Source organism: Podarcis muralis, chromosome 11, assembly GCF_964188315.1.
Source record: "Podarcis muralis chromosome 11, rPodMur119.hap1.1, whole genome shotgun sequence".
In the NCBI taxonomy this organism is placed as follows: Eukaryota; Metazoa; Chordata; class Lepidosauria; order Squamata; family Lacertidae; genus Podarcis; species Podarcis muralis.
The window spans coordinates 3,998,046-4,018,821 of record NC_135665.1 but is presented as its reverse complement, the minus strand read 5'-3'; the positions used below and the strand labels follow the sequence as shown (position 1 = coordinate 4,018,821).

Here is a 20,776-nt window from a genome sequence, read left to right as displayed (position 1 = left end):
AAGAATTATGGAGTTTGTGGAGCTTCCACATAGGTTTTTTCTCCACCTTTCTGTATCCAGGTAATAATAGGCAGACTAGCCCCATACCTTGTCTACACAACTTGACAGCCACTGAGCCGTTTTAGTCTACCTGTCATGTATGGTGAGCAAATAGGAACTCAGTAAGCCTCTCGGTTTTATGATCACCCTGAGACTGCAAAAACGATGCTTGCCAGACCACAATACAGTGAACTATGTTCAGCTATGTTCCAGTCACAGACAGACAGAAAAAATAGGCATTTTATGAACCTAGTGAACAACAACTCTACGTATTTGATTCCTGTTTGGTATAGACACAGCAACCAGTTTCGGATTACTCAAAGCAGCACCTAGACACCAGAATTACAAGCAAGTATCAGAAGCTACCTGAGAAAGTATGACCAATACCATTCTGAAAATAAATGCAGTTCAAATACTTGTAACTCAACTTTATTCAAAGATCTAACCATATACATAGTTGCTTTAAATATATATATATAGAGAGAGCATATTTTATATGCTCAAACAGCTTCTTCACCATATGTCATGCATATGTGAGATGCAAAAGACACAATTCATACCCTGCATTACCTTTACTAGATAAAAGTTAAAAATTCTAACAAAAATAGAATGTTTCAACCTGTGCAATTAGTGCTGTAGAAAAAAGAGAGAGTGCATGATACAATTGAATTTACAATGCCTTGCATTCCACAGAGGAGCGGCCTTACTTGTTTTCATTGCTGGCATCATAACGAGGCATGGGGTCAATATCATTACCATTGACATCAAAACTGGCATCTGGGTCCTGTAGTCAAGAGAGAAGGGAAATGGAAAGAGAGATGGAAAAAGAATGAACTGCAGATCCTCATTAATTAGCCATTGACTCATCTGGCTCATACATTCCTCAGCAGGTTTCTACAGGAGTGTAATTAGGTTAACTAACATTCCTGTGGTTTTGTGGTTGCTGCATGGTTTAGGAAAGTAATACATGTTCTAAACCTGCAGGATTTATATATTATTTAAATTACTTCTGGAAAATTGAAGTTGCATTAAAATATTTTTTTTTATAATTTATGAAAAGTACTGTTTTAATCTAAGTAGTACTTAGTTGTGTAGTTTTAGTTATTTACTATATTTCAAATTTCTTTTCTTTATCAAAATCCTCTTTATCACAGTAATAAATAGTTTGTTCACAAACTTGAATTACATTATTCTTGTTAAAAGGCCAAGCAATTTAAATAATTCTAAGAGAACATTATTTGCCTGAAGGAAACATTTCCAAGCGTCAATAAAGAATTTAAACATACAACTTGAAAAATAAAGCCGTTTGGGGAAAGTGTATCTTTATTAACAGTAGCTACTAGATGACATATTTTTTTGTATCTTCAGGGAGCATATGCAACTTTTAATGGATGGGAAATGTGGTTTTGTCTTCTCCACATTTGCCTGTAGAAAACAATGTAAACATCTGTGTATCTTTGCAACTCTTGTTATTTGATGAGGCAGATTAATCTTTATTTCTCGTTCGTTCAAAACTAATTAGTCTATTGGCTTCAAGTGATTCTGTATAACATTGCCAAAATATATTCATTCACATATGTAATACAATTAAACATTAATGTCATTTTCTCTTATGTGAATTTTTTAGCTTAGGTAATAGGTAACGAAAATGGAGTAACGAAAATAGGTAACGAAATGGAGAATTAAGTTGATCTGTTAAATTCATGAAGGACTTGAATGGGGTGGAGTTAGTAATCCCTGGTTAATTTATGCTCAGTGAGAATCTAGAAATATGTTAACTATTGAGATTCTAACCATGTCCTAATGATATATTCCAGCAGCAAGCTAAGGATAGTGCCGAACAGGAAGTGTAGCAGAGAATACCACCAGATACTTCTGAATACTGGAGTTTAGAGATATTATTGGTGCTTTGTCGGTATGGTAGCTGGACTCGCAGCAATCAAAACAGGGATCATGGCCATGAACACAGATTATGTGTGAATTGTGCACCAATTCAGAATCCTGTTCATCAGCAACTCTGTCTGAAACAGGGCTGCCAACATTGGGGTAGTAGGGTGTGGCTTGGCGTAAGAGCCCTCTGGGTTAGAGGGCATGGATTGCGTGTGACTGATGCAGTGATTCAGAATATTGCTCACCTGAAAAGTACACCAAATATGGCCACATAGCGAAAGACCAAGACGAGATTAATTATTGAAATAACACAGCAAATCCATTACGTTTGAGCTTGTTTGTGTAGGGCAAGACCAGATTCGGTTTACTGATAGGTAAAATTTCAGCAGTTAGTGGTGCCCATGCCTCAGATACATGGCTTGCAAAATGAAAATTGTAAGTTTCATTCTACTGAGTCTCCTGTACACCTTTCCAGGGGATACTGTAATTAAGAAGTATACAAGTTGTTGAAATAAACAAATAAGCATAAAAGAATAAAACAGCTATCCAAAGCACTGTGGAGACTCACATAATTCTGCATCAAGTCTGGGTGGTTTCTTTCAATGCCATCATCCAAGATGGTGATCACAATATTCTTTCCAGTGTAGCCTCTCCTCCAAGCACCTACAATATTCATATCTGACTGACAGAGGTTCATATTATCGCTGCAGTGCTATAGGAAGAAAAACAAACAACAAGCAGGAAATTAGTTGCCAGTGCAATGCAAGGAAATATTAGCCTATTCATTAGGATAACCAATTTAATTATCCACAAATGAGCATATTGATTTAAACTGGAGAGACAGAAAATCAATGCCCTAATTAACAAACAGCAAGATAATTTGAAAGGGACGCTAAATGAAATGAAAATAGAGCTAGTTATTTCTTTTGAGATTGCTCATCATATCAGGGTATAGTTATTAGACCACTTAATTGTTATTATGGGCCTTTGGAAACCCCACAGCTCTTTTCTAAGCATTCCATAGTACAGTACACTTGATTGCTGGGGGAAGAAAGTGTATTTGAATTTTCCAACACAACTGCATGTGGATAAAAGTAGACAAAATGCCTGCACAGAATAGCCATGGAAACACAAAAAATGCTTGGGGTGGATGGGCAGGGAGAGGCAGTGTTATGTACTGTATAATCCCTGAAATAGCTGTCTGGAAACTTATCCAGATTCCTTTATATCTACAAAAAAAGAGTTCCTGGCATGTTTAGTGCAGCACCAGCAGGAGGGGAACAGCAGCTAAGAACCTGTAGCCAAAACAATTCCCCCCAAATAATTGCCACTTTAGGTGCTCATTGAAGAGCAGCTATGACAGAGCTTTTGTACACCAGTTTATGTTAAATGAAAAATGAACTGTTCTCTCTCATATTTTCTTTGTTTTGTATGGAGGAGGTGAGTTTATAAAGAAATGAGGCTGACATTTGGGAACCACAGAGAGTGTGAATCCTTTTAATGAGTATCCTATTCAGGCCTTCCTCAGGAGTGGTGCTTTGCTCCAGCTCCCCTGGGCTCCATGAGAACAAGCAGAAAAGGGGGGAATAAATTCTTAGAACAAGTATCATAGCAACACGTATTAGCCACAAGAGTTCTCAAAAGTTCATTCACTCCCCCCCCCCAAAAAAAATCAGTTCCCTTGTACTCCATGCAATCTATTAGTGCTTTGGAATTTGTAAAGGTGGCAATGTATTTTTTTTAAAGTGCCATGTATTGGCCTTATTTCTATATTGCTTATTTCTATATTGTGTCCTAAATCTTTTCATCATTACCAATTTCACTATTTCATCTTCCGCCTCCCATTCTAATAATAATTTATACATTTTGAATTCAATTTCTCTCTTCCTTCAAGCATTTCCCCCCCAAAATCAGAACTCATAATAAATCCTTTTTAAAATACTCATTGGTGTGATAATATTGAAACCAATCTGATATCCCTTCTCAGATTTCTTCAGACTTTTTCAATTTACATTTCCAGAAAAATATATCTCTATATTTACCCCACTTCTCCATCATATTTATTTTCTTTTGAGTACTGACTGGCTTCTATAGGTGATAACCATAAAGGTGTTTTCTTTTCCAATAAAGCTTAGTATCTAGTCTATATTCCATATATACTCCTTCTTCTGCAATGATTTTAAAATTCTTTGTGTAGTTTTACCTTATCATACCACAAATAAGCATGCTACCCATAATGTTTCCCATAACATTCCAGGTCTAACAATCCTGTATTCTTTAATTCCTTTAACCACATCATACAAGCTGCTTCATAGTACAGTGGTACCTCAGGTTAAGTACTTAATTCGTTCCGGAGGTCCGTTCTTAACCTGAAGCTGTTCTTAACCTGAAGCTTCAGGTTACAGACTCCGCTAACCCAGAAACAGTGCTTCAGGTTAAGAACTTTGCTTCAGGTTGAGAAAAAGAAATCGTGCTCTGGTGGCGCGGCAGCAGCAGGAGGCCCCATTAGCAAAAGCGGTGCTTCAGATTAAGAACAGTTTCACCTTAAGAACGGACCTCTGGAACAAATTGAGTACTTAACCTGAGGTACCACTGTAGTTTTAAGTCTGGCAATGAGAATCCACCTCTTTTTTTTACAGCTATTAAAATTTTAAATTTAATCCTTGGTCTTTTCCCCTGCCAGGTAAATTTTGATAACTCTTTTTGCTAGTAGTTTCCTTTCTTTCTCTTTTTTTTGTGTACAACCATTTTGCCTCAATGTAACACCCCAGAGGACAGGATCACACTTCAAAACGACCTTGGCAGATTAGAGAACTGGGCCAAAACAAACAAGATGAACTTTAACAGGGAGAAATGTAAAGTATTGCACTTGGGCAAAAAAAATGAGAGGCACAAATACAAGATGGGTGACACCTGGCTTGAGAGCAGTACATGTGAAAAGGATCTAGGAGTCTTGGTTGACCACAAACTTGACATGAGCCAACAGTGTGACGCGGCAGCTAAAAAAGCCAATGCAATTCTGGGCTGCATCAAAACGAGTATAGCATCTAGATCAAGGGAAGTAATAGTGCCACTGTATTCTGCTCTGGTCAGACCTCACCTGGAGTACTGTGTCCAGTTCTGGGCACCACAGTTCAAGAAGGACACTGACAAACTGGAACGTGTCCAGAGGAGGGCAACCAAAATGGTCAAAGGTCTGGAAACGATGCCTTATGAGGAACGGCTAAGGGAGCTGGGCATGTTTAGCCTGGAGAAGAGGAGGTTAAGGGGTGATATGATAGCCATGTTCAAATATATAAAAGGATGTCACATAGAGGAGGGAGAAAGTTTGTTTTCTGCTGCTCCAGAGAAGCGGACACGGAGCAATGGGTCCAAACTACAAGAAAGAAGATTCCACCTAAACATTAGGAAGAACTTCCTGACAGTAAGAGCTGTTCGACAGTGGAATTTGCTGCCAAGGAGTGTGGTGGAGTCTCCTTCTTTGGAGGTCTTTAAGCAGAGGCTTGACAACCATATGTCAGGAGTGCTCTGATGGTGTTTCCTGCTTGGCAGGGGGTTGGACTCGATGGCCATTGTGGTCTCTTCCAACTCTATGATTCTATGATTCTATTTTTAAAACCCCGCTTTTTCTCATTTTTTAATTACTTTAGAAATCCCAATGCAATATGCTGAAGAGCAAGTTTTATAATGTTTCTAATTTGTAAACAAACAAGGCTGGGCTACTTAAATGACAGTCTGTCCAAGGCATTACACAGTTTATAGCATAAAGATTTCAATCCTATTTCAATATTCATTTTCAAGGTATTTTGACCCTGTCAGTCATAGTTTCTCGTAAACATAGCTGGTTATTCTCTCCCCCCCCCCCAAACTGCCATGCACTCAAAATATACTTTTTATCATTTATTTTTAACCTGTCCTTCACTAAAATTAATCCCATGGCAGGGTACAACATAAAATATAATACATAATCAAATAAAAAAAATCTTTTAAAAAAAATCAATCTACTACAGTAATAAATTAAGATTATATCACAGCACCATGAGATCAACAAAACATCTCCAGTCAACTAACCAGTTAGTTTGGCAAATAAAAAGATGCCTAAAACTCATCAGGGTTGGTGTCTATGGAAACTGTGAGGGTTGCTGCATATGTGGGGCTACCTTTGAAGGGGACTTGGAAGGGGACTAATCCAGAATGCAGCAGCTAGACCGGTGGCTGGGAGTGGCCGCTGGGACCATATAACACGAGTCGTAAAGGATCTTCACTAGCTCCCAGTATGTTTCCCGAGCAAAATTCAGTGTTGCTGCTGACCTTTACAGCCCTACACGGCTTTGGCCCAGTATACCTGAAGGAACGTCTCCACCCCTATTGCTCAGCCCGGGCACTGAGGTCCAGCACCGAGGGCCTTCTGTTGGCGGTTCCCTCACTGCAAGAAGCCAAGTTACAGGGAACTAGGAAGAGGGCCTTCTTGGTAGTGGCACCCACCCTGTAGAACGCCCTCTCATCAGATGTCAAGGAAATAAACAAGTATCTGACTTTTAGAAGACATCTGAAGGCAGCCCTGTTTAGGGAAATTTTTAAAGATCAATGTTCTTATTATGTTATTAGATATGTTGTAAGCCACCCAGAGTGGCTGTGGAAACCCAGCCAGATGGGCAAGGTATAAATAAAATAATAATAATAATAATAATAATAATAATAATAATAATAATAGGCTTTATGTTAACCCAAGAAACCTATCTGACCTTTGCAGCTATTGCTGCCAAAACTAAAGAAAAGAATGCACTGACCAATGTCCAACCCACTCATAAATTTTTCATCTCTTATCTTACAATAAAATAAACGACGAGTCCCTTTTATTCTTCTTCATCCAAAATATCCAATTGATCTGGCAGCTTTCTTCCATTTCTATTAACGCTAAGAAATTAGCCCATAGGCAGCTCACTGAGGGAAATGACTCATAAGTTCTGTTATTTGGCTCAGACAAGCCACGTACCTTGGGCTGTAGAAAAGGGTGTGAGATTATAAACCCTATTCCTTTGAAAAGGTTTGGAAACCTGCCACAAGACAGCTTCTTTTTCCTTTAGTGATGTCAGCAGACTGTCCTTGCCTGAACTTTCTCTTCTCCAAGAAGAGCAAAATCTTTACCATCACTGGTATGCCTTCCTTATATCTTCTTGTTCTTTGGCAATCACTCGTAGCCGAGTAAGATTGTCTTCCATAAACAATCATAAAAATGAATGTATTGCCTAGAATGTTATTTCTGTTTCAAACATTGCAAATTTTGGATAAAATGGATTGTTTCAAGAAGTGGCAGAGAGACATTTCTAGATTTGTCTGGCAGGGCAAGAAGCCTAGAATAAAATTTAAAATACTAACGGACGCAAAGGAAAGAGGTGGATTTGCCCTGCCAGACTTTAAACTATATTATGAATCAGCAGCTTTCTGCTGGTTGAAAGAATGGCTGCTTCTTGAAAACACAGACATCTTGGATTTAGAAGGTTTTAATAATGTATTTGGATGGCATGCATATTTATGGTATGATAAGGTCAAAGCACATAAAGCATTTTATCAAATAATGGAGGCATACAATTTGGATAAGAAAATTGGATTCCAGGTGGAAAAATCAAAACTGGAAACAGAACTGTTAGATCCCAAAACTAAGACTTTGTCAAGGATGTATAACTTGCTGTTGAAATGGAATACTCAGGATGAAACGGTGAAATCTGCTATGATTAAGTGGGCACAAGATGTTGGACATAACATTATGATGGCTGACTGGGAACAGTTATGGACCACAGGTATGAAGTTTACGGCATGTAATGCCTTAAGAGAGAATATTATGAAAATGATATACAGGTGGTACATGACACCAGTCAAGCTTGCAAAAATCTATCATTTGCCCGATAACAAATGTTGGAAATGTAAAGAAACTGAAGGTACATTCTTTCACCTTTGGTGGACGTGTCCAAGGATTAAGGCTTTCTGGGAGATGATATATAATGAAATGAAAAAGGTATTTAAATATACCTTCCTGAAGAAACCAGAGGCCTTTCTCCTGGGCATCGTCGGCCAATTGGTGTCAAAGAAGGATAGAACTTTCTTTATGTATGCCACAACAGCAGCAAGAATACTTATTGCAAATAACAATTCGACACACAGCTGTGAGGCATTTGCGAGCTTTTTTGCGGAGAAGGTCCTGTTGCTCCGCCATGACCTCCCTGCCAATTTGGATACAATAAAGGAACTGGAGGCCCCTCGACTGTCCTCGGGTCCAGTATTGGACCACTTTGACCGGATATCCCCAGCCGATGTGGACAGACTCCTCCAAGCTGGAAAGCCCACCACCTGTCCTCTGGACCCGTGCCCGTCTTGGCTGATTAGAGCATGTCCAGACGAGGTGCGGGCCCCCCTGGGTGATACCATCAATTTGTCCCTTGGCACCGGGATATTCCCAGGGGAACTGAAGGAGGCAGTGGTGCGTCTACTCTTAAAGAAAACATCATTAGATCCTCTAGATCTATCCAATTACCACCCGGTTTCAAATCTTCCATTCCTGGGTAAGGTGATTGAGAGAGCGGTTGCTGAACAGCTTGGTAGGTTTCTGGATGAAACATCGGTTCTCGATCCATTCCAGTCCGGCTTCCGCGCTGGTCATGGGACCGAGACGGCTCTGGTCGCCCTAACAGATGATCTCCGTAGGCAGCTGGATCGAGGCGGGTCGGGGCTGCTGATTCTTCTAGACCTGTCAGCAGCCTTCAACATGGTCGACCACAAACTCCTGGACCACCGCCTTGCCGACGTGGGGATCCAGGGCACAGTCCTTCAATGGCTGCGCTCGTTTCTCTCTGGTCGGGGACAGAGGGTGGCGCTTGGGGGGGAATTGTCATCGCGCCACTCCTTGGTGTGTGGAGTGCCTCAGGGTGCGATTCTCTCCCCGATGCTTTTTAACATCTTTATGCGCTCCCTCGCCCAGCTTGTCCGGAGTTTTGGGCTGGGCTGCCATCAGTATGCTGATGACACCCAACTCTATCTGTTGATGGACGGCCACCCTGACTCGGCCCCAGATACACTGACCAGATGTCTGGAAGCTGTGGCTGGATGGTTACGTGGGAAACGGTTGAAGTTAAATCCTTCGAAGACAGAGGTCCTTTGGCTGGGACGGAGCGATATGGGATTGAGGGGGCAACTCCCATCTCTTGCGGAGGTGCAATTAGTGCCAACATCATCCGTTAAGAGTTTGGGTGTAATCTTCGATACCTCCCTCTCTATGGAGGCGCAGATTACAGCTATAACAAAGGCGGCATTTTTTCATCTCCGCCAAGCTAAGCAGTTGGCTCCTTATCTCTCTCGCCCTGACCTAGCCACTGTGATCCACGCGACGGTCACCTCCAGACTGGATTATTGTAACTCGCTCTACGTGGGGCTGCCCTTGAGACTGACCCAGAAACTCCAGCGGGTGCAGAATGCCGCGGCGAGACTCATTATGGGGTCTTCGCTGCGAGATCATATCCATCCGGTATTATACCAGCTGCACTGGCTCCCGGTGGAGTACAGGATCAGGTTTAAGGTGCTGGTTTTAACCTTTAAAGCCCTATACGGCCTAGGACCCTCGTACCTACGGGACCGCCTCTCCTGGTATGTCCCACAGAGAAATCTACGGTCTGCAAATAAAAACATCCTAAAGATCCCAGGCCACAAAGAGGTTAGGCTGGCCTCAACTAGAGCCAGGGCCTTCTAGGTCGCGGCTCCAATCTGGTGGAACACTCTGTCACAAGAGACTAGGGCCCTACAGGACCTGACATCCTTCCGCAGGGCCTGCAAGACAGAGCTGTTCCACCAGGCCTTTGGTCAGGGCGCAGCCTGACCCCCTCCTCTGGCAATCGGCAATCTGCACAGAATTTGGCTTGATGGTTGCCATTAATTTGATTTTAATTTGATTTAATTAATTTTATAATGAATGTTTTAGAATGTCGGATTATTTTGATTGTTGTTAGCCGCCCTGAGCCCAGCTTCGGCTGGGGAGGGCGGGATATAAATAAAATTTATTATTATTATTATTAAAGTATTGGAAGACACAAGATCTACCCACCCTGGAAGAATGGCAGATGAAGGTGATGGACTATATGGAACTGGCGGAAATGACCGGCAGAATCCGAGACCAGGGAGAAGAGTTGGTGGAAGAAGATTGGAAGAAATTTAAAGACTATCTACAGAAATACTGTAAAATTAATGAATGTTAGAATGAGGTTGGATTGAAGTTAAGTGGTTTTTAGCAGTAATGTTATAAAGATGTGCAAAAATGGATTGTTAACAGGTGATAATCTAAAGTTATAATATATTAAGATTAAAGATTAGGATAAAAACAAAGAGGGAAAGGATTTGCTGGACCAACTAATTGAACTGGAATACAAAAAAGGGAGGTGTGAGGAGGTCTGGGGAACAAGCAAATGAAAGATAAGATACGGAAAGATTGAATTGTTTTTAACTGTTTTTACTTTGTATGTTTTCTTTTTCTTTTTTCTTTTTGTAACATTTTGAAAACTTTAATAAATTTCTTTTTCTTTTTTTTAAAAAAGGAAGAACTTCCTGACAGTAAGAGCTGTTCGACAGTGGAATTTGCTGCCAAGGAAATTCTTCTTTGGAGGTCTTTAAGCAGAGGCTTGACAACCATATGTCAGGAGTGCTCTGATGGTGTTTCCTGCTTGGCAGGGGGTTGGACTCGATGGCCCTTGTGGTCTATTCCAACTCTATGATTCTATGATTCTAGGATTGGTGTCATATGGCAGTACTCTGACAACTGTATTCCGTACCAATTATAACTTCCAGGTGATTTAAGGACAAAGCTCCATGTAGAACACATTGCAATACTACAAACACGACATCACTAGAGTATGGCCAACTGTGGTCAGTAGTCTCTATTCGGGAAGAGCTGAAGTTTGAAAAAGGCACTCCAAGACATGAAGGCCATCTGTATCTCTAGTGACCATTCTAGATCAAAGAGTACCTCCAGACAATGTACCTGCTCTTTTCAGGGGAAGAACAACCCTACTGAGAACAGATGCTCTACCTGATTTCATCAAGCAGAATGAGGTATCTTTCTCAAGCACCTCAGCTATTCCCCTGAGCTCTTTAGCTGTTCCAGTCCTCCGGCAACAACATCCCAGCAGAGGCAATTGTTTGTTGCTGGCTTAGGCTGGAAGCTGTATCATCTGGGAAAAAACTCCTCAATATCCTAAATCATTGTGCTCTGGAACACTTAGTCATCGAACCGACCAGAGCGGAGGCAAGCCTGGACTTAAATCGTTTTATTTTTATTTTATTGAAAATTTTAATTAAATGTTGTAATAATCATAGCAAAAATAAGTTTGAGTCTGAAATTATTACAAACAAGGATCGCCAGCATCCAAAAAACCGTAACAACGCATTCACAGCTTGTAATACCTTGCACTGCATAAGTGTAGCTTTCCAGAATGAGTGTTGAAAAAATGAGGGCTGTAAATCTCTCATGTGACAATTTTCCTATGTGAAAAAAGGGACTCAGATTTCATCTGACTTATCCTGCTGGATTTCACCTTGGGCTAAACTGCACTGATGTTATTTTCTCAGTTAGTGCTATGTGCCATATTTCATAGGTTGGCATATCGTCTACTGAGTGAAAAGCCTTTCTTTCAGTCAAGCAGCAATCAATAACTATTATAATCTCTTCATGGACCACATACTGTGTATGATTGTATCATATAAATGTTTAGAGCACACCTTTCACTAGTAATTTCTTGTAAATTTTAGAACTCCCAGTGTGTCTGCATTTGACTTTTAACTTTGCTATCCCCATAAGCAAATAATCTTTATCTGCCTCTCTGTGCCTCCAAAAATGTTATGTTTCTCTTATGTTTCTGTGTATCTGAAGAAGTGTGCATGCACACGAAAGCTCATACCAAGAACTAACTTAGTTGGTCTTTAAGGTGCTACTGGAAGGAATTTTTTTATGTTTCTCTTAAATATACTTCCCTAATAACTGATTTCATGGCATCCCATATCCCACATCCCATACAAGGTTAACATCCAGAGTACTATTCAAATAAAGGCATTCATTTAACTTGGTTGACAATTACCATATTTTTTCACTCTATAAGATGCACCAGACCATAAAACGCACCTAGTTTTTGGAGGAGGAAAACAAGAAAAAATATATTCTGATTTCTCAGAAGCCAGAATAGCAAGAGGGATTGCTGCGCAGCGAAAGCAGCAATCCCTCTTGCTGTTCTGGCTTCTGGGATAGCTGTGCAGCCTGCATTCGCTCCATAAGACGCACACACATTTCCCCTTACTTTTTAGGAGGGAAAAAGTGAGTCTTATAGAGCAAAAAATACGGTAATTGCTTTGACAATACTGAAGCATGCAATTGCCAAACTGGATTGTAAGACAATATGTTTCCCCACTTGACCTCTACAGTAATGGCTGCATGATCCAAAATGTGCACTGTACCTATATATGTATTTTGTATCTCAGTGAGTTAGAGATGAGGATGTAATTAATTGACAAATACATATTGTATCCCATGGAATAGAACCTAGTTTTATCAGTGGGGTGAAATTCCCTCCACAAATTGTACCTTGTGCAAAACCATGCAGCTTCTCATGTACTTTGAAATAATTATTTGTTTGGGCCACATACTGTGGCTCAGGTAAGCAGGCAATCACCCTGATGTGATGTGGCCCCGAAGAAATATGTTGCCACTGGAAACAGTGATATGTCTCTAAAATAAGACTGGTTAAAAAAATACTCTCTTATTTTTAAAACTGGCTGAATACAAAAAGTTTGTTTGATTGTGTTAGTGAAATATGGAGTAAAGTAGCTGTGTGTATAAAGAATACTTTGAATAGTTAAACCTCACAGAAATGCTGCCTATAATAAATGATATGTCATTTGAACGATGATGAACAAAATGGTATTGTCATTCTAGAAAAAGGATACATGCAATTTATGGGAATGAAATAATTAAGAGCCTCACATAAATTATGTCTGTATTTATCAACAATTTCTGTTTATTAGGACTTTGGAGCCATTAAGGTGTATTGGTTAAATACTCATGTACCACTCTATTAATTCTTCTCTGCTGCAGCAGCAATGAGTATATAATGAGCTGCTGTACTTTGAAATACTTATGATATTCATACTAACAACTCTAAGATGTGGTTACTGAGAATGCATACTGATCAGGAGCTAAACATCAATAGTCAGCAAATAAGTCTATGAGCTCAGTTTATTACACACTCTGCCATCATGATTTGCAATGCCTCAAGCAAACATGAAAAAGGAATATACTGGCCAAGGGTCAAAGAACTGTAAAACTAGTTCTATGGGCCAATGGGAGCTTTAGAGTTATTTTTCTCAAAGAGTAGCTCCCCAACAGAGGGGAGTTTCAGAAGCAACTTGTGACACCTCTCTTCTGAAAGCCTAAACAGCTCTTTGAATCTGGACCAGTATTTTTCATTTAAAAGCCATACACCGTGCCAGTAGAATTCACAGGCATATCAACAGTGTAAACTGATGCTACGATAAGCTAAAGATCCATCACCCTTGACATTTCTTTCTCCCTTGCAGAGTTTAAGATGCTTGTGGCATTTTATTCAGCAGGTTCAGAAGCCAGTAAATGGAACTTTTGGCAGCTCCCTCCAGGAATTCAGTTCACATGCATTTTTTAAAAAACAACAAGAAGAATTCTTTTAAGAAACGTGTCCGTTCATACTCCTGAAAATGTTCATCATAAAACAAATTGAGCTTGGGAGACCTCTCGTAAGCTGCTTTTTCTAAGTGAACCAATAGCTGGGACTATAAAGTTTTATTTCAGCCAGAGCTAGGGCTCACCAAAGTCTACCAAGAACATGCTTTAATCTGCAGTGCTAGGACACAAGAGCTAGTGTGTGTAAACATGTTATGTTGCTACACACACTTTACACACATTGACCTGACTCATACATCGTGCTAAGTCAGGGGCTGCCAAACGTTTGTGGGCAGTGGGTTGGATTATTTTCTCTGAAAGTAAAATCAATAGTCATAAGTGAAGTATCCAACAATTACTGAAACCCCACACTATGTCAGGGACTGGGCAGAGGAGGAATGGTGGAGACTGCCTCCCAGCCTGACCCTTCCAGAGAAGAAGACAACAGTTCAGAATTACAACCGGGGTTTGAGGGAGATCACAGCTCAGAGGCAGATGAGGGGGAAAGCTGGGAAATAATGGGAGAGGAGGAGGAGGAAGAAGAGGAAGCACCAGGAGGGCAACAGAGGGTCTTTAGAAATCATTCCAGACCCCACTCCCAGAACCCGGCGAGCCTTGAAAGTACAGTAGTACCTCTAGATGTGAACGGGATCCATTCCGGAGCCCCGTTCGCATCTAGAAGCAAACGTAACCAGCGATGGCACGTCTGCGCATGCGCCCGTCGCTTTTCACTGCTTCTGCGCATGCGTGTGACGTCATTTTGAGCATCCGCGCAAGCGGCGAAACCCGGAAGTAATGCACTCTGTTACTTCCGGGTTGCCGCAGAGCGCAACTCGAACACGCTCATCCTGAAGCACTTTCAACCTGAGGCATGACTGTAGTAGAGCAGAGAGCTCAGAAGCAAAGGGCCCTCAGCGCCACCTGTAGGGGAGATGATGACAATGACGAAGGAGGAAGTGGGAGAAAAGGGGAGTGGAGAGTCACTCGGGACAACGCCATTATTCCAAGAGGCTGTGTTCCAAGCCTTTCTCTGTAAATATTGAATAAAAAGCAGATGGCAAGGACTTTTCCTTGTCTTGTCCACTCCTGGGGATTGTTTCCTCTGGTGTCTGACACACCATAGACCAATAAAAAATTTAAAGTGAAACCATCTCATTTTCAGCAAGGAGAAAAATATCACCTGATAGGTACTAAGCTTAATGTTACCACTGGACCACCATTTAAGTAATTTCCCCCACATTTTAAATGTATATTTCGTTGCAGGTTTCAACGGATTTTCTCTTTAAAACCCACACAGGAACAGGACAGCACAGACTTAGTTCCGCCCAAAGCTTATTTTCAGCGTGAACTCAGTTCCAGCACCTCTCAGGTGGGCACCATTGCTATTATAAAAGAACAAAAGTGAGTTCGTGGTGAGTTCTCACACCTCTAGAAAAATAGCATTGGTCTTTTCTAGAAAAATAGCACTGGTTTTGTCCCCATGTAAAACTGGAACAAATTATCACTGTAATGGGCTCATTCATCCCTAGTCAAGATTAAATGTCATATTTCTACAAATTTTTGTGAAAAATGCTAGTTTAATGAATATTGGTTCTAGGGACACTTTACTAGAAAATTATTTACTGCTGCTCATTAAGAAGTACAAATGTATACACATCATTCCCATTATTTAAAGATAAACGTGTGGCCTCAATTTAAAATGGTGTTTGAGATGAAGAAAGTTGATGTGAATACTCTGATCTGCCACTTAATCTGTTGTTTGTTTAGTTCTTCTCTTAGGTAGACTTATCAAAGCATGGCTTAGAGAGTCTTCATAAGATCTATCTGGTCTTTCCATCCCATCCCACCCACACATCTGAATGTCAGATTTGTGCACACCAGAACCTGTACTTGAATCTAATTTAGGCTTGAGTGCCAGCTCCCACCCCACTTCACTGCATAAAGATGATGCTGTAAAGGTAAAGGGACCCCTGACCATTAGGTCCAGTCGTGGGCGACTCTGGGGTTGCGGCGCTCATCTCGCTTTATTGGCCGAGGGAGCCGGCATACAGCTTCCGGGTCATGTGGCCAGCATGACTAAGCTGCTTCTGGCGAACCAGAGCAGCACACGGAAACGCTGTTTACCTTCCCGCCTGAGCGGTACCTATTTATCTACTTACACTTTGATGTGCTTTCGAACTACTGGGTTGGCAGGAGCAGGGACCGAGCAACGGGAGGTCAACTCGTCGCGGGGATTCGAACCACCAACCTTCTGATCAGCAAGTCCTAGGCTCTGTGGTTTAACCCACAGCACCACCCGCGCCCCTAAAGATGATGCTATGTATGCCAAAACTCCAAAATACTAAGTACATTTGAATGCAGCATCTCCCGAGTCTTACACTCCAAACTCTGCTTTCCCTATAGCAATTCTACTCAGAATCAGTTCTTAAGATGAAATTCTTTTCAGATGTGACCCTAAATTAATTTAGACTAATAGTTTTATTCCAAGTAACTATGTTTATGAGTAGCATATAAGATAGCAGCATGCAAAGCATGCTGAGCTATGTCTCTTAGATAGTAGGAGTCAACAGAATTATAATAAAGATCATTTGAGAAATATGAATGAAAGGTCTTTGATGAAGAAGTTGGAACAATAAACTTAGGTCAGCTCTTTTCATTGCTAGGCTATTTGTTAATCAAGATCTGAACAATTGCATAGTGGTATATTACTATTTTAAACATAATGCTGTTATAGCCACCAATGCAAACACTAGTTATTAATAATACTTTCTATGTTGTTTGTTTCTGCACCATTTGCTCAAAAAAAAAGGAAAATAATTTCATCTGCAATGATATTTACATTCATAAAACAACAACACAATATCTGGAAGGATTCTTTTAAACTTATCACCTGAAGCTACTTGTTGAAATATCAGACCAACTGTTTTACCAGCAAAGTGCCTCCTCAATCCAGTCACAATGAGTTCCTTGAAATAAAAACATGTTGGATGGGCAGGGCTGTGCATTGCCCCCTCCACCTAAATCTTGCCATGATAAACAGCAAGGTCTGAATGTTTGCTTGAAAAGCTTACCAGTCACCCTGCATGACCAGCATTCCTGATCACAGGGAGCCTTGAAAGCAAGCCAACTGATTTAATAGGTGAAAGGGGCAGGGTTGGCACGCACAGCCCCCGGAATCTCCAACACACTTTGACTTTAATAGTGCCTGAATAGGGCTTGGGAGCCTTGAGAATAAGTATAACAAAAGATAGCAGAGAATTTTATACGGGGAAAAATATTATAAACAAATAAAACAGCAAATTAAAAATTTGGGAAAATTAGAAAGGTTATAGCAACAGTAAAAACAGCTTTGATAAGGCTCATTCAGAAGTGTTACCTTAAGAATCCCTAATAAAACTACACTGTTCTTTGTGTCCTTCTTAAAGTGAGCATTGATGGAGAAAGATAATATATCCTTTGGGAGGCCAGCATTCCATGTCTTGGTATCAAATTCCACCTTTGTACTTACCCACCAAACTTCTGATTGGGTGGGGACAGAGAAAACAGCCTTAAAAGCAGAGTCATCTTCTTGGGAAAGTTTATAACCAAGGGGGTGATCCTGAAATACTATGACCTTTAGGATTTTAAGAGTAAAAACCAGAACCCTGAAATGAGCACAGAAAACCCTCACAACTAGTCATATTGACCAAGGATTGGCATAATGTTATGTGACCTGCTGACTCCAGACCAAACCCTTGTGGACTGCTTTTTGCACCTACAGAAATTTTCAGACTTTGTTTGCTCCATATAAACTGCATTGCAGTAATCCAATTTGGGGAGAAAGGAAGAAGCTTGCACTAATGTTGGTCAGAAAACCACAAAAGTACCATATCATCACTCTGGGATCTCTGCTTCTTCTCAAGAAATTATAGCTTCAATTAAAGATAAATGCAACATCCTTCAAGAAAAGAATTTCTCTCTGCTAACACAGGTTCCCTTCTCCCTCTACCATGATAAAACCTAACGTATTGGAATTCTAAACACAGATTGGTAACATCTCATATGATCAAGTTTCATAACCTTTCTTGCTTCACATAAAACAAAGTTATGGCATTCTATTTTGTTTACCATGAAATACTTTAGTCAAGAAATAGCCTATATGAACTTACCATGTACCACATACTTTGCCATTTGGGATCATTAAAATACACGGGCTGGATGGCACCAGGTTTGTAATCCCTCTTTGTCCTTATTTTTACAACCTGCTGTTCTATCCATTCCACCTGTCAATAAGGAAAACATGTGGTAAATACCAAAACAACACCATGGTTATCCTAAATAAATATATAATATCTGCAGTTGTTTGTTCCAAAAAAGGAGCTGAATACATTTCTTGGTGCAAAATTCAGGTTGATGTACTACTTTTCTTAAAAGTAAGTGTGTGGGGGGAGAGAGAGCACAGTGCCTTATATACTCTTAAAACAGGCTTTCAAGCTATACAGTTGTTAAGAACGCAGGGTGGTTTTTCTATTATTACACGTAGAAGATCATGACAGAGAAGGAATGAATGCAGTCTACTCACAACTTATGTACTTAATTTGCTTATCAATCAATCAATCAATCAAAGGGGGCAGGCTTCCAGTGGGGGTGGGGAACCACAGACAATCCCAGCCACCATTACACTCACCTCGGAAGAGCATTCAGCGGTGCAGAGAGTGAGTGTTTTGACTATATGCGGTTTTGGTTTTACATGCTATCCCCAGAACGTAAATCCCATTTAAGTTGAGAGTCAACAACACAGCAAACGATACATAAATGTCTGTTTAAAAATAATGATTTTGTGAAATATTCTATGTATTTATTGTATCCCAGTTATACATAGCCTACTCAGATCTGCAAGTCCTTTCTGTGAAATTCAGAATCTTCAATAAGTTTCTGACAATAAGTAACTTAGTTTGAAAACATGACCTGGAACCTTGATCATCTTCTGTCTGGCATCCCTTTTAAGTTACCTGTTGTAATTTAACCGGCTGCTCATTGTTCAGCTCTTTACTTTCCTGGAAAATGTTTTATTTTTAAAACGCTTCTGAACATTCAGCTGTGCATGAAGTTTGATAAACAATCACTTCTGAACTGAATTGCTACCTATTTTTTGTTTTCTTTCTTTTGAATGGAATATTACCATAGCCACAATGAAACCTTTTGGTATATGTTACAAGATTAGATATTGATGAGAGCAGAGAAAACAAAACAGAACATATAATCAAAATAACAATAGTCTCTCATTTTAAAAAAGAAATATAATCACCACCCACATACAGCACATCAAAACCACTATAGATTATTTTCTATAAAGTGTAGCACAGAACAGTTGCTAACCTGTTCTTTTCACATTATATCTAAGAAATGCATCTCTGAATCACATTGCAATACAAATGTTTCATGGTGGGGGTTTTTAAACTTCTGTCAAAGGAAGTTCTGAGGCTTACGGAGTAGCTGACATACGGTATATTTACAGGAAATTTACTGCACTTTTTTCTGCAAACCTGTCGACCTTTCCTGTAAATATCCCAGTTTGGATTTCCAGGATTTTGCAACCCTTGTGCAGGGTGACTTTTTAAGGTCAGCAATAGAAGCTGCAAGCAGAGTTCATCCAGGGTTGAGAAAACCAACACACAGCAGCAAAGGACAAATGCACATTTGATTGTTCCAGTGTTTCCTACAAAATAATAAACACTACTGATTCCTTATGTGTCCTGTGCAATCTGAACATGAGTGGCCTTCTGTCAAGTATGTCAACTGCCTGCAGCATCACTTAGAATACAGAGGCCACCGTGCACAACTGGAAGTGGCTCCTACATGCACACATCCCTTCAGCTCCCATAAATTCTCCCTCATGCCATAGAGATTTGAGTAGACTGATGATTGCAAGAATTGAATTAGGAAAGGCTATGTTGCGTTGAGCTTTTTGGTGTTAGCTTCTGTGTTATACCCATCTCTGCTATTTCTACTTGTTTTGTTTTTTTAAAAAACAAACCAGTTTGAACAAGTCCTCAGTATTCCTCCATCCCTGCTTTACTCAACTGTGTGCCATTTTTTAAGAAACATTTTTTTTCCATCTGTGTCCCTCCACCCTTGCTTTTCTCAAACTTCTACCATTGTTTGAGTAGAGGGAGAAGTGAAAAACTCTTCCATTCCTTGGCTTCCTTATGTGAGAGAGATAAAGAGCCCTCAAATATTCTATAGCACCTTTCCACAATCCTGAATTTCACTCCTGGTACCATGCGTTATCTTCAGCATGAAGTTCCAAATTCAGTGGAGTAATTTAGAAAAGATATTTTATTAACAAGCAAACACCCACATGTGTACAACATCCATCAATTTAAACTAACATTCTCTTAACTTAATAAACTAACAGCCGTGCTCTTAAAATCCTATTCATCTTAAAGATACAGTATCATATATATTAGCATCAGTTGTGAGTGCAAAGAAAGCTGCAGAACAGGAGAGTGGTGGGAACAGGGGGGGGTGATCTGTGTGCAATGGAGAGTTGTGAAAAGTAAGGAGGCGGGGAAAGGAAATAAAGGTGAAAATGGGAGAGCAAAGGAGTTGCAGAAAGAGAAGGGAATAGCAGGCTTGGGAATGGGGCTAAAGATGAAAGCAAGGGGGTGAAAGGATCTGAAGACTAGGAGGGGATGATGGCTTTAAAGTCGGGCGGAAGATGGAAAGAACGCTTGGTGGGTGTGGGAGATGCAGGAGGTTACAATGGGTGTGGTCTATGTGCAAGGGAGGTTGCACAAAATGAGGGGGTGAGCTATAGACATGGGGCTGAAGGTGAAAACAGGGTCACAAAGCAAGGATGCAGAAAAGAAAAGTGGCTTCAGAAATGTGGTTGGGAAAGTGAAAAGTGAGTTTAGAAGTTGCGTGGGGTGGGGAGGCCTGTTTTGGCAGCCCCTGGTGGACAAGGGAAGGGGGGCCTGCAGGCCGTGCTGTCCTGCAGTGTCTTGCAGGAAGGGAGTCCGTGCTGCACTGCTTTGATCCCCCAATGGTGGCAGTGGAGGTACGGCTGCTCTGGAGCTGCCTCCCGTGTGCCACTCACAACAGCAGCGGTAGACTGTTGCTCACTTGCTCACCTGGCAGAGT

The 20,776-nt window shown here is 40.6% G+C and overlaps 1 protein-coding gene across 5 annotated transcripts in view; it reads right to left on the bottom strand.

Annotated features, from left to right (window-relative positions):
• Positions 1 to 20,776, bottom strand: part of PCSK5 (proprotein convertase subtilisin/kexin type 5) — a 244,994-nt gene that overhangs the window by 179,264 nt on the left and 44,954 nt on the right. For 4 of the 5 annotated variants that reach the window (XM_077935976.1, XM_077935978.1, XM_077935980.1 and 1 more), the window contains exons 3-5: positions 17,803 to 17,916; positions 2,498 to 2,641; positions 747 to 823 (exon numbers count right to left, since the gene is read on the bottom strand). In XM_077935976.1, the coding sequence (XP_077792102.1) occupies positions 747 to 823; positions 2,498 to 2,641; positions 17,803 to 17,916 (335 nt within the window). Of the gene's footprint in view, positions 1 to 746; positions 824 to 2,497; positions 2,642 to 17,802; positions 17,917 to 20,776 lie in introns of those variants that run through there. The other variant, XM_077935979.1, reaches the window with a different exon arrangement.